The sequence below is a fragment of the Delphinus delphis genome, chromosome 19, assembly GCF_949987515.2.
Source record: "Delphinus delphis chromosome 19, mDelDel1.2, whole genome shotgun sequence".
NCBI classification, from domain to species: domain Eukaryota; kingdom Metazoa; phylum Chordata; class Mammalia; order Artiodactyla; family Delphinidae; genus Delphinus; species Delphinus delphis.
The window spans coordinates 51,599,332-51,613,426 of NC_082701.1; the positions used below are offsets into that span (position 1 = coordinate 51,599,332).

The 14,095-nt window shown below is 40.5% G+C and overlaps 1 protein-coding gene across 4 annotated transcripts in view; it reads right to left on the reverse strand.

Moving 5' to 3' along the window:
- The window catches only part of MYH10 (myosin heavy chain 10), a 133,411-nt gene that overhangs the window by 51,790 nt on the left and 67,526 nt on the right, over positions 1-14,095 (reverse strand). For all 4 annotated transcript variants that reach the window (XM_059998421.1, XM_059998420.1, XM_059998419.1 and 1 more), the window contains exons 7-12: positions 12,131-12,194; positions 10,316-10,414; positions 8,728-8,871; positions 8,379-8,474; positions 4,027-4,145; positions 3,245-3,397 (exon numbers count right to left, since the gene is read on the reverse strand). In XM_059998421.1, the coding sequence (XP_059854404.1) occupies positions 3,245-3,397; positions 4,027-4,145; positions 8,379-8,474; positions 8,728-8,871; positions 10,316-10,414; positions 12,131-12,194 (675 nt within the window). The remainder of the gene's footprint in view (positions 1-3,244; positions 3,398-4,026; positions 4,146-8,378; positions 8,475-8,727; positions 8,872-10,315; positions 10,415-12,130; positions 12,195-14,095) is intronic.

Genomic DNA, 14,095 nt, shown 5'->3' on the forward strand with positions numbered 1-14,095 from the left:
ATGGGCTGCGGCCTCCTCTGCTCCTTACTTAGGCCACCGGCTCCAGAGTGAGTTAAGGAAAACAACAGTAGAAACAAATAATAACCTTTTCATCTGTTACAGACATTTCTCTTTCCCTCTCTGTGAAATCTGCCCATTTCTCTACTGTGCTGCTGATGGGATGAAACATGGATGGATGAAGTAACAGGGATGATTTTCTTAAAGCAGTCGCCTCATATGAGAAGTACTCAGCCTTTTCTTCTGCTTCCATGCTGTCCACACAAGTACCATGGGCCCATAAACAACCTCTTTCATTATAAAGTGATCTTTAATTAGGGAAGGTTTAATCAAGCCCCAAAGAATAGATTTATAGTCTGAAAAAGCCATTCCAATCTTCCCTGGGAGGTGTCACACTCAGCGTCTTAGAACAAGGTCACGCTAGGAGGGCCAGGGCAGAGTCTGCCGTGTTCAACGCCGTATTTCTAGTGACCCACATCAACACCTGCAGACCGCCCGATGGTGCTCGGTTACGCTTATGTGAATGGATTTTGCTCTGCCTTAAGATCATGAGATCTTAGTGCTCCATTTAGCCTGAGCTACTACATGTGATGGTATTTTTCTTTAATGGATTTCTACTTGTCTTCATATTTAAGCTACCAACTGTATTTTAAAATAATCGATTTTTAAATTGGTAACACATGGTATAAAATTAGAAATGTACAGAGAGTTGCACTGAGAAGTCTCACTCCAGTCACCCACTTGCTCTCCCGTAAGCAACCACTGTCACCTATTTCTTGTGATCCTTCCAGAAATAGCCTGTGCACTCATAAATGTGCGTGACCCTGATTTTTAAAAAAACTTAACAACGCATCTTGGAGTCTGTAATATAATGCCACCTCATTCTTTATAATGGGTGCATAGATCTCTATTGCATGAATATATATAATTAATCAACCCAATCTCCTACGGTGAGCATACATCTCCTAACAGTGGACATTTTCCATTCTTTTCCGTGACAAATAACACTCACTAAACAATCCTGCATTTTTAGCGTCTAAAACGTTTTCCTTTTTTTTTTTTACTGTCTGTGTATATTCGTATGTCAAAACCATACAGCTTTATAATTTTTTATCTCTTAATATCCTCTTTTCATTTCTTTTTCAGAATTTTACTATCTATACTTTAATTAACTTATTTTTCAAATTAGTTTTAGAAGCAGGTTGCCTAGTCCTCCTCTACCCCTTGAAATAGGTTTTAAACAAGTACGTTCACTTTAAAGATAAATTTGGGGGAATTCCCTGGTGGCACAGTGGTTAAGAATCGGCCTGCCAATGCAGGGGACACGGGTTCAAGCCCTGGTCTGGGAAGATCCCACATGCCGCAGAGCAACTAAGCCCATGCGCCACAACTACTGAGCCCGCGTGCCACAACTACTGAAGCCCGTGTGCCTAGAGTCCGTGCTCCACAACAGGAGAAGCCACCGCAATGAGAAGCCTGTGCACCGCAACGAAGAGTAAGTAGCCCCTGCTCACTGCAACTAGAGAAAGCCCAAGCACAGCAACAAAGACCCAATGCAGCCAAAAATAAATAGATAAATAAATAAGATAAAATCTATGCTCTTCTTTCTTGATGTTAACAACATATTTAAAAAAAAGAGATGAATTTGGGGAAGATTTACACCTTTACAATGCTGAATTTTCTCATCCAAGAACAAGCTATATTTTTACATTTCTTTAAGTCTTTCATTTTTTCACAGTTGCACTGTAAAGTTGTCAACTAAATCTTGCCCATTTCTTCTTAGGTATTTCGTCTGTTCTTGTTGGCAGCTGGAAGTGGGGGTCTTTTCTTTCACTGTATCTTCTGATTGTTTATATACAGGAAGGCAACAGACATGCAATTTGCACGCAGCCACCTTTCATGGTTTTTCAGTTATTCACGAATCAATACACATTAAAGCAATCTTGGGGCTTCCCTGGTGGTGCAGTGGTTAAGAATCTGCCTGCCAAGGCAGGGGACACAGGTTCGGACCCTGGTCCGGGAAGATCCCACATGCCGCAGAGCAACTAAGCCCGTGCGCCACAACTACTGAGCCTGAGCTCTAGAGCCCTCGAGCCACAACTACTGAAGCCCGCTCACCTAGAGCCCGTGCTCCACAACAAAAGAAGCCACTGTAATGGGAAGCCTGTGCACCACAACAAAGAGGGGCCCCCGCTCGCCGCAACTAAAGAAAGCCGGCGCACAGCAACGAAGAACCGACGCAGCCAAAAATAAATAAATTAAAAAACAAAAAACATATTAAAGCAATCTTTTATAGTGTCAGTGGCAGTTTGGGGGATAAAACTGCTTATACCAGTAATAGTTCAGATTTTATGAGGACAGACTTATATGGTCCAAAGGGGTTCATTTTAAAATAGGACAATTCAGTATCCAACTGGTCAAAGCAGCACACTGATCCCAAGAAGTATTTAATTCAGTATTTGTGCCTTGCTATATAGTGTCTATCAAAGGAGAGATAAAGATACACATTTTTAGGAGACCAAAATTTTTTCAACGTTTAGCAAAACCACAGCAGGTATGTGACGACAAACCTTTGATGGATTGATGGTGAGTGTTTGGAGAAATCTAGTCAGATTAGTAGTGAAATGTATTGAGGTGCACCACCAAATCCTGTGGGTGTATCTTCAGAACAGAGTCCACTATGTTTCCTCATCTCTTGATCTCACACAGCTGCTCCTGACTCCCGCTCAAGCCAGTGCCATCTGGCCGCCAGGCAACGGCAACGCCATCCTCCACTGGCTCCCTGCTTCTGCTTTTCCATCTCCCACTCCATGTCTCCAGCTCCTCTGCCCCTCTGGTCAGCTACATCTAGTCCCACTGGCTTTGTAGCAGTTTCTCACATCTGACAAATTCTCTCCCATACAGGACCACTGGACCTACTCTCATTATGCTGGGGCTTCTTCCTGAGGCCGGGGGCTTCTCGTGCTCCACTCTTACTGCTGCAGACACATCTTCCACGGTGGGCCCCCGCAAATTCCTTCTATCACAGCCCCCCCCCCCACTTCATTATCCAAAATTCTGAGAATTTTGGGTTTCTGTCACTCAATGTTTGACTCTCTACTATCAATAGAATGGCAGGGACTGTACCTACTTATCTACCATCATATCCCTGGTGGCTGGCACTGCAGCTGGTACAGAGGGAGCCTTAAGTGTTATTTGTTAAAAGAGTAAACAGAAGGAAGGAAAAGCAGGAGGGAGAAAGATATACCTCAAAAATCTCAAATCCAGCGATATCCAGGATTCCAATGAAAGACGCCCCTTGCCGTTTGGTCCTATCCAGGGCTTTATTGATGCGGTGTACGAGCCAGCGGAAGAGCCGTTCATAGGTAGCTTTTGCCAAAGCTTCTACTGCAAAATCTGCCTGTAATTAGACAACATCAACCTTTTATTCCAGAAATAATCTCAACAAAACACTAACAGCTGTTTGATGGAGGGAGTTTAATGAGCTACAGCGCCCCCAAAACCCTAAAAGAGCACTGACTGCTTAATCCTCTCTGAATTTTATACATCAACAGAGGGTATTAGTACAATTAAATGTACGCTGCAGATAATCAATGTAGGAAATGGGTGGAGATGCCCAGTAAAAATAAACTCTTCCCTCTGCCCCGGGGTTCTAGGCGGCGCAACTGCCCAGAGTCCACCAGGAAACGGGTGGATCTGACGCCCGCATTCTTGGCGCCGTCTCCCCTCCCCCCAACAGGGACAAGGGAGCAAGCAGGGCACCCCCCTGTCGGGCGGGACCCTGAGGTACATGCCCTGGGGAACATGTATGATCCATCTACCTGGGGAAAACTCACGGTGATATTTCAGATTTCCTTTTTTTACAAGTCACCTCTAAAAATGTTCTGAGAGAAAGTACTCAATTAGTACCGAGAAACATCCGTATTATAGAGCTTCTGCTGATTCGGTTTGTTACATGTCCATCAGAAGGTCTAATGGCCACGGTCATCGTTCAAACAAACGTGTGACAGCAACTGACGTGAAACTTACTTGTTCTTTGGTCTGTGCTTTCTGCACGTAGTCTCGGCCGACCTTGATCCGGGGGGTGAGAATAGCCCGAGTGAACTCCATCACATTCATGCCCAGAAGATGGCAGAGTTTCTGGGCAACTAGAGGGTAAAAGGTCTCCTGAATACTAGGCTTCTACTTATGATTTAGTCACAATATATTCAGTCAACACTGGAAACACCTGAGTAGTTATCAAATTGTATTAAGAAATTAAATATACGGCATAAGGTTGGGCAAGTTTTAGGTCTGATGACAACGACCTTCCTCCTTTCAAATGAATAATACTCATCCTTAGGCTATATAAGAGAAGATGAGTCAGCAATGACTTATTCTGGGTAACTTAATGCAAGTTACTAAGTCTTAGAGCCCATGGATAATGCACAGAATGAGAAAAACGGTGTTTAAAACAGTTTAAATCATCATGTTACCAAGACAACTAATCATGCCCATACAGTGATCCTAATAATATTCTAGTAGGCAAGAAACCTAAAGGTTATTAAAATTATTTGATTCCTCGGCTAAAAAGCTGCTCATTTTGTTACTGTTGATTCTCACCAGCATTAGGGCACCCACCTCAGCAGAAGTTCACTGTCTAATGTCACTAAGGTCCAACAAGTGTTCCAATTATTACAATAAATGTTTGATTAAGTGTTAAAATAACAATAAAATTCTATAAGGGTAAGTACATTTTAAATCACGTTAGAAGCATAACCAAGTTCCTTCTCAAAGACGCACTGCATCCTACCCCCCTGTGATCCAGGTGAACTGCTGGCAACCTAGCAGCTCCCTGGGTGGGCAGGGCAGGCCGTGCCTCAGCGAGCACTTCCTTTGGCTTGTGACTCTTCTCGCCAGCTTTTACCAGCTGCCCTCCTCAACCCCTACGTCCTGCCTCCTAGTTAACCTACATGTGTGTGCTCGTGTGCACGTATTGAATGGGAAGTTGAAAAATACAAAGAAGCAAAAGGAAATTGCCTACACTCTCGTGCTTTATCACGATAAACATCATTTTAGCAGCGAAAAAATAGACTTTAGAGTGTGGTTATACCTTGGCTTACTTTCCTCTACCAGGAAAACAAGTTTCCTTACAACTGCATCATATTTTCTACTTCTAAGCCTTATTACCCTCTTATTTGCCATTTATGCTTTTTTAAAAGAATCATATTCAATCTAAAAGGTAGTAATTTGCCAATATCGCTCTGAAGGCAACTCCAGGGAGGCGCACGTAAATGTTTCAGCATCACTGGAAATGGAACCATTCACCCTGATTGCACCCCGTGGTCATTTTACATGTGCCTCCGGCCTCTGTTCTCCTGCAGAGAGGTGGTTAGATCTGGCAGTCTTTTTTTGGTTTTCATTTTTGTTTTTGAAGCAGCAATAATGACCCTAATTTCCCAGCTCTCGCTTGGTCTGTTTGTGATTGTTTTTTCAGATTCTATCTAGTTTCAAACTGCCTTATAGCCAAAGCCCAATAATCAAAACGTTCTCTTCCTTTTGGTTCATTACTATGTTTGTGATAAATTTCTGTGATTAAATGTATTTTTTTCTTTTGAATTTGTGGTGCTCTGGTACTACTGGTTAACAGCTATTTGCTATATTTACCTTATTCATGGGGCGGGGAGTGGATAAGGAGGAATGCGCTGTAGAGATTCACATGTTTAATAAAGATAATTTTACTTTTAGTACTATAGGCAATAGTAGAGAATAAGTCTTTTTTATGAAATGCCACTTTGGTACCAACATGTAAAAATGCCATGGGAAATTAACGTATAATAACATATTAATAACCTGATGAAATACGCCAATCACAAAAGACAAATACTGAATGATTCCACTTCTACAAGGTGCCTAGACTAGTCAAATTCATAGAAACAAACTAGAATGGTGGTTGCCAGGGGCTGGGGGAGGGGGAAATGGGGAGTTGTTTTAGAGTTTAAGTTTGCAAGATGAATTCTGGAGACTGACCGCATAATGATGCGAATATACATTACTGAACTGTACGCTTTAAAAATGGTCAAAATAAATTTTGCTATGTGTAATTTTATCACAATTTAAAAAAGTTTAAATATTGATAACCTGAAAAACTCTGTAAGAGAAAGAAATATCACCAATACTAAAGGAAGTCCAAGTGTATATATGCTCACTTCAGGCCCTTATTTTTTGATCCTGAGTCAAGCATCAGACTAAAATATTTACAAATGAAACATCTGGGACTTGCTTTGAAATAATCCAGAAAAGGGGAAATGAGAGGTGGTATGAATGGAACACAACAGGCCGTGAGCTGGTGACTGTCTACGGCAGGTGACGAGAATGTGGGGAGTTCTCTACACTCTTCTCTCTCCTATTACATGTTTAAATTTTACTGTAATTAAAAAGTACAAACTCTTACACACTGCAACACAGCAAGTGTTAATTCACCACCACTACCTAATATAGGTAATAATTTGAGAAAAATTATTTATAGAGTTGTAATTTTTTAAAGCTTCTCATACAATTTATAGAGTTGTAATTTTTTAAAGCTTCTCTTTTAAAGCTTCTCATACAATACAAAGTAAAATAAAAGAGATTTATTTTACTTTCATTACTGGTGATGTAGTGAACAGCAATGAAGCAATGACACTGGAGCCATTTTAGTTGTTTTTTTTTTTTTTTTTTAAAAAACAGTTGTTCTGTAAATGAAGCAGGAAAAAAGGAAAAAGGAGGGAAGGATGGAAAGAAAGAAAAATAAAGTTAGAAAGAGAAAGGAAAGAAGAAAGAAGAAAAGAAAGAAGAATAGAGAAAAAACAAAAAGAGAGGGAAAGCCTTGCCATTATGAGACATTTCCAGATTTTCAGGGAAATTTTCAAATGCCATAGTCTATAAAATTGTATGAAAAAGTAACAAATCAAGGGCATTAAAAAAACAAGGAAAACAAAATCAACCATTATAAGCTAAAAGTTATCTTAAAATAACAAGTAGAGGACTTCCCTGGTGGCGCATTGGTCAAGAATCTGCCTGCCAATGCGGGGGACACGGGTTCGAGCCCTGGTCCAGAAAGATCCCACATGCTGCGAAGCAACTAAGCCCGTGTGCCACAACTACGGAGACTGCACTCTAGAGCCCGTGAGCCACAACTACTGAGCCCATGTGCCACAACTACTGAAGCCTGTGCGCCTAGAGCCCGTGCTCCACAACAAGAGAAGCCACTGCAAGGAGAAGCCCTCACACCACAGTGAAGAGCAGCCCCCGCTCGCTGCAACTAGAGAAAGCCTGTGTGCAGCAACGAAGACCCAACGCAGCCAAATAAATAAATAAATATTTTTTAAAGGTTAAAAAAAAATAACAAGTAGGAAACCTATCACATTATATTTTAAAAAGTAGAAACACACTTGGCTGCCTTGTCTTTCAGAAGGGTGACCTGATTCTCTTCTACCTCTAGGTCAAGATTTCCAAGCAAACTTACACTAATACGTTTCTTGTTCTAAATCTTAAACTGCTCGATTTTAAGTCTTACTTAACCACGTGAAAGCTGCATGGAAGAAGCTGGCCCAAATGTCAATCAAAATACTTTGACTGAATGATATATTTCATGATCCTGGAAATCTAAAGATTTAGGACGAGGTGCAGAAGCTTTGTCAGGAAATGGTGGTGATGAGGTATCAGGAGACGGACAGGTCCCTTAAAAGGGTTACACAGAATTAAATTAATATTGGTTACAACAAAGAAGGCTGATTTCCAGGGCAGAGACTGTGATGCGTGTCAGCCTTCACTGGCCACGGTGGATCCTGTGAGGCAGGACAACGTCCTCGGGTGATCAAGCATTGCAGTCAATACACTGATTCCTCGGTTTTCTTTTTGTCTCCAGACCTTCAGAAGCAGACCCCACAAGGCTTGCAAACATTTTATGGTTCACAAACTTCTGTCCTTGACCAGTGTGAATTTCAATCCATTTTCGATATTTAAAAGCTTGAAGATTTCATATTAAAATCTAGGTTTCCAGCTTTCTTTGAAAAGTCAATTCTAGTTGGCAGCCCTGGGCCTATACTGCTGCCAAGGAGAAAACTGGCTACAGAACCTGGCAGCTGCAGCTCCGTTTCAGGTGAGCCCTGTGGTCTCTGCAGCCTGTGCCCCCTTCCACCCCCCAGTCCTAATGCCCCATGGCTATGGCAGAGTCTCCACTGCCGCGTCTCACCCTGCACCCCATTCTCTTCCCTCCTTTATGGAATCAGAGTGACCCTTGCTCCTAGGCACGTGGAGTCTCATAGGAAACACTTCAGGAGGACTTTTATGCTTGCGTTGTAACATGTTTTTGGAGAACACAACAGACCACGGAAATAAAATCAGTATTCATCAATTACCTGTATTCTCCGGCATGGAAGCTTGATCAGTGTTCCGCTCCTTTTTGAAAGAAATATTTCCGAACTGTAGCACTGAAGATACCACCTTAAGCATTGCTTTATGTTGATATAAAAAGAAAAGACTTAATTAAGATACTGCATCAAAATGTAGCAGAGACATATTCTAACTATTTTGTGCTAAAAATTAGCTATACAAAATTTTTCAGTAAAGACAAATCTCAGGATTTCATAAAATTACAGGCAGTTCCCACTAGCTTCTCAATCATTTTCTAGTTCAGGTAATTTACCCCCAATTTATAAGTCTTATGAAAATTGAGCATCAGAATCTTATGAGAGAAATCACACATACACAGAATCTCTTCGTGGGAGAAGCCCATTATATGCATTGCTTCCATCGTCTCTTGAAAGTTATCTTTGTCTTGCTGTCCCGGAATAGGAATATAGCCATTGGAGAGAAATCTGTAGTTATTAAATCCTTCAAGGAGCAAATCAGCTGAAAGAAAACGTAACAGGATACAACGTAATAAAGAGTCAGCAACAGACTCAAGCACATCCCCACCTTCCAACTGCACCCACACGGCAGAAGAACATGCAACCCATCACCACCACGTACTTCTTCTTTCTTTATATGCTCATGTTAAATACACAGACATAAGACAGTTTTCCATTATCTGTACAATGAAGGAAAACGATGATGTAAACAACAAACGTCTAAACAGGGGCCTTGGGGAACAGCGGTTTGTAAAATATTATATTTGAAATCAGAAAGCTGGGGTATGATAATCTTCCAGATAACTCAACTTGATTTTCAGATTTAAATATTTTAGGCATCTTTTGAGGGAAAGCTTTCAAACCCATATCCTATGTTCCTATATTAGCAAGGAGTTTATAGCAAACACTATGAGGTCAATGTGAAGACTGCACATGGGCTTAGATAAAGACTTGGGTATGGAAGGTGTAGAATATGGACCAGGCAAAATGCTGAGCCCAGACAATGCCTTGAAACTGTTTCTCCAAGTCAGTCTGTTTAGTGGTACATTGCCTCTGAGAGTGATGTCTGACACAGTAATAGTCTGACAGGGTATTATAACGGACACTCCCACTGACTCTACGCTTCAGGGTCCATGAGTTAGAGAGAACTCAACCGACTCCTTCAAGAGATGTGTTCTTAAGAGCAGAAGGACATTCTCAGGAGCACTCAGAATAGTAAAACAGGTCGTTATCCCTTCAGTAGATGTTATCACGTGCTCCTAGCTTTCTGTGTAACTGGCTCTGCTGCAGAGGATTTCTCCCGATCGCCCCCATCCCTTAATTCTCATTTACATCACATTGAGCTTCTACTGGGTATCGCTTGCTTGCGAGAAGCAGCACGGACTTTGAAACTCAGAAGAAACTGGAAAGTTGTGTACCTTCTCCTCTCCCTCCTGACCCAGCAAAAGTCTGACCCAGAACAGAATTTACTTTTTACCCTGTCCAACCCTAAACTTGTGATTCACAAAATAAATCAATAAAAATCCGCACAGGTTCTTTCTAGTACTGCTGGAAGCATAACACATATTCGGTTGTAAATCTAGGAATACACATGTTTATTCAAGTTAATTTTATTAAGTAAATTTATTTTCTCTTACTTTTGTATTTATAAACTTTGAAATGGAATGTGTATAAAAACACATCATTTGTTTTCTAATTTAAAATTATTTTAAAAGAAAAGAAACAAAAGTACAAAAGATCATATAACACCACCCATATGCTTGCCACTTAAAGTACTGATCCCATGGCTTGGAAGTTCAACATCATTTTCGTAATTTAACCAGCTAGGATTCTGGTGTATGTGTATAAATCTGTTTCCCAAAACTGTTCTCTTTCTCAAAAAAAATTTTTAATATTAAAAAAGATACTCAACTGAATATAAAATAGTAAAAAACTTTGTAACTTACACCTCAGATGTTCTCCTGCTCCAGATAACAATTGGTAAAAGATATGAAAAGTACGTTCATCTTTTGCTTGACGAACAGCACGAGATTTTTCCAGAAGGTCTGAGCAAAGGAGGTTAAGGGTGACACTGAAGGCAGGAAAAGCCTTTTAACATCAGAATTACTATCACAACTTCACAAATAAGGAAACCAAGGCACAAAGAAATTACTCAAAATAACACAGCTGGGACTTCCCTGGTGGAGCAGTGGTTAAGAGTCTGCCTGCCAACGCAGGGGACACAGGTTCAATCCCTGGTCCAGGAAGATCCCACGTACCGCGGAGCAACTAAGCCCATGCGCCACAACTACTAAGCCTGTGTTCTAGAGCCCATGAGCCACAACTACTGAAGCCCGTGCGCCTAGAGCCCGTGCTCCGCAGCAAGAGAAGCCACCGCAATGAGAAGCCCGCGCACCGCAACGAGGAGTTGCCCCCGCTCACCGCAACTAGAGAAAGCCCACGCGCAGCAACGAAGACCCAACGCAGCCAAAAATAAACAAATAAACAAACAAATAAATAATAAAAATGCGAAGCATTGTATGTAGAAAAACTTAAAAAAAAAAACACCAGCTAATAAGTGGTAGAGGTACAAATCAAAACTTTGTTGAACTCCAAAATACATGTGCGTAACTCCTGTCCTACCCCTTTGAGGCCCCCACTCAGCGCCTGCAGGTCATAACACCGCGCCTCCGCCTGGGTAGCAGGACGCACATCTGGGGCCTGCTTGGGTTCTCTGTCCACGGGGCCTTGATGCTCCCAGCGTGTCTCTGGGTTGAAAGCCACACTGGACTCTCAGAGTCTCAGTTTCACTGCTTTGGGAGAGGACTGCCTCCTCTGAAGTAAACCTTCCCAAGGGCCACCAAAGTGAATTATGTGTGTACCATACAGCCTGATTTTAAATCAGACTATCCCAAACACATCCTCCACATCCGGCGAAAAGTGCACTCACATGAACGATGCTCCCCGGTATGAAGAAACTCTAGCTCCGTTCGCCTGTCATTTTCAAGTGCTTCTTGTGTTTTCTGGCTCTGAGCATATTTAGAGACACAAAACACAGTTCTGAATTAACAGGAAAAGTTTGATTCATCCCTCACCTGAGGGATAGAAGCAGTGTATTTCTATCACTAAAGAGTAGTTAACAAGTATCAGAGTATTGTCACCTGTATCTTTCCTAACTGGCACATCATCATTCAGAATCATTTGTAATTTATTATCTCTTAAATCAAATCAATTCTTTATATACCTATCATTCTTTAAGGCCATTCTATGCATGCGACATTTCTTAAGACTAGTCTATGTATTTGACTTTTTTTGCCTCTAGTTTTAGTCTGCTTAACACTAACTGAAACTACTTCAGCTCTGTACATCAATAAGGTTTGTTTTGATGGGACATGCTCATCCCACTAGTATCAGAAGTAGATGGTAAAAAATGGGCTAACACGGCAGTAACTGAAGATGTTTTCAACATATCGGTATTCACCTAAACGTCCTTACAGCACACAAACACTTCCTGGGTCGATGTACAGGTACCCTCACCTCAGTGGGACTCTCCACTTCCCCAGGCATGTGAGATCATGACCTGGTGTTAAAAACAAACAACAACAAAATACCACTTTGGAGTTCATATTCTGAAATTGAAGGTATTTGAACAAGTCACAATCTCTCTGGGCTAAAGTTTTATCATCTGGATAATGGGAGAGGTACCACAGAGGGTTGCCACGAGGCCATAGGAAAATTAAATCATTCTCTATTTTGAATAATGTGATTATGAAAAAGGATACATGTTTCAATGTTGGCCCCAACGATATAGCCAGTTACGTCAAAGTTGATCCGAATAAACTTGCCCTGAAAATAAATCACAAAGAGAAAACTGAAAATAAATTAAGGACACAGGAGATCTGACACTATAATAAAACAATAAGCCAAAGTACCCTGTCATGTATCCATGAATTGCTTACAAAAGCGGATCTTACATATTGCCCCAAATAAAAAGCCTCAATAAATTTTAAAATGTAGGGTTAGGATAGGTTACTCTCCTTGACATAATAAAAATGAAACTCTAACCATTTAGAACTTTTTAAAAGCTCTTCTAAATGATCTGAAAGATTTTAATAGCTTTAAAGGAACACTATGCCCAGCCCTATAATGCTAGACTTGAAAAAAGTAAATAATATAGATGACTTCCTAAGAAAACAGAAATCCATTCAGGAAAACAACAAGAGAAAACTTGAACCGACCATAATCATAGAAAATAATAAAACATAATTACTCCTTTAAAAATGATGGATTGGTCTTAAATAGTTTTGCAAATTCCTAGGGAATATTTGATTGCTTTACTACATAACTGTTTCAGGGAAACAAAAAACAGCGATTCTTTCATAATTCATTTTATAAAGTTGTCATAACACTGAATACCCAAACTGGTAAAGAGATCATAAAAAAGGGAAAGCAATATAAAAGCAAATATCTTACTTATAAATACTGATATGAAAGGTCAAATTAAATACTTTGCAAAATAAAGGAACATAATAATGATAAAAAATTCCAGGACTGCTAAGGACTGATACTGGTAAACATACTACTGTTATTCAGCAAATGAAAAGGCAAGGGATTGGAAGGCTTTCTTTATAGAAGTGGACAGGCAGATTCTAAAATTTAAGGGAAATGAAAAAGATCTAGCAAAGTCACAACAATTCTGAGAAAGAGGACCAGAGCTTGAGGACGTGCACTACTGGATTTCAAGAAGCTATAAAATTAAGACACTGTGGTATTGATTAAAGGACAGAGATACAGAACAATGGAGCAGAGTCCAGAAATAGACCACAGAAATAGACCATTCGGTCAGTTCATCTTTGACAAAGGTGCCGAGGTAATTTAACAGGGAAAGGACCAGTCTTTTCAACAAGTGGTGCTTGAAAAATATGCAAAATGAAACAAAAAGAACCTAGACCCTTACCCCACACCATATACAAAAATTAACTCAAAATAGATCACGGGGCTTCCCTGGTGGCACAGTGGTTGAGAATCTGCCTGCCAGTGCAGGGGACACGGGTTCGAGCCCTGGTCCGGGAAGATCCCACATGCCAGGGAGCAGCTAAGCTCTTCATTTCTACACCGTCCACTTCCTTCCAATCACTTTCATATACAATTCTGCCTTCAGCATTTGTCCCTTTACAAACCATACTGCATAAATGCTGATCCACAAACATTACACAAGATGAAAGAACACTGTCACATGGCCATTTAGTAAAACCAGCGGTCCAGATTCTTATTACAAAATTCTGAGTTAGGAAATCCTTCCTGTTGAATGACTAACTGGATGCCAATGACACATTTCCTTTTTGTCTTTAGAAATAGATTGTTCTTGAGTTTGAGAAAATTCAAGGCTATACCATTTGAAGACTCAACCTGAGACTTACAGAACCAATTTCACTGTCATCAGAGTCTACAACGCTGCCTGTCTCTTTGCATTCATCTTCGGATTCATCTAATATTTGTGAAATGTGTTCCTCTGTCACTTTACTGCTCTTTGTCATTAAGGTGAAAACTTCTGATTTTTTCAATTATGTTCACTGAAATCTAAAATCAGACTACAAAAATACTATCTGTAGCATTCTTTCATACCTTCTTGAAAGATAATGCAATTCTTTGGGCAATACAATAAGCAAACAAAAGGATGACGCAACAGTCACTGTTACAGCCTCCTTCTAGGCAATTCCATTAGTCTTATTACTTTAGTCTTTTTT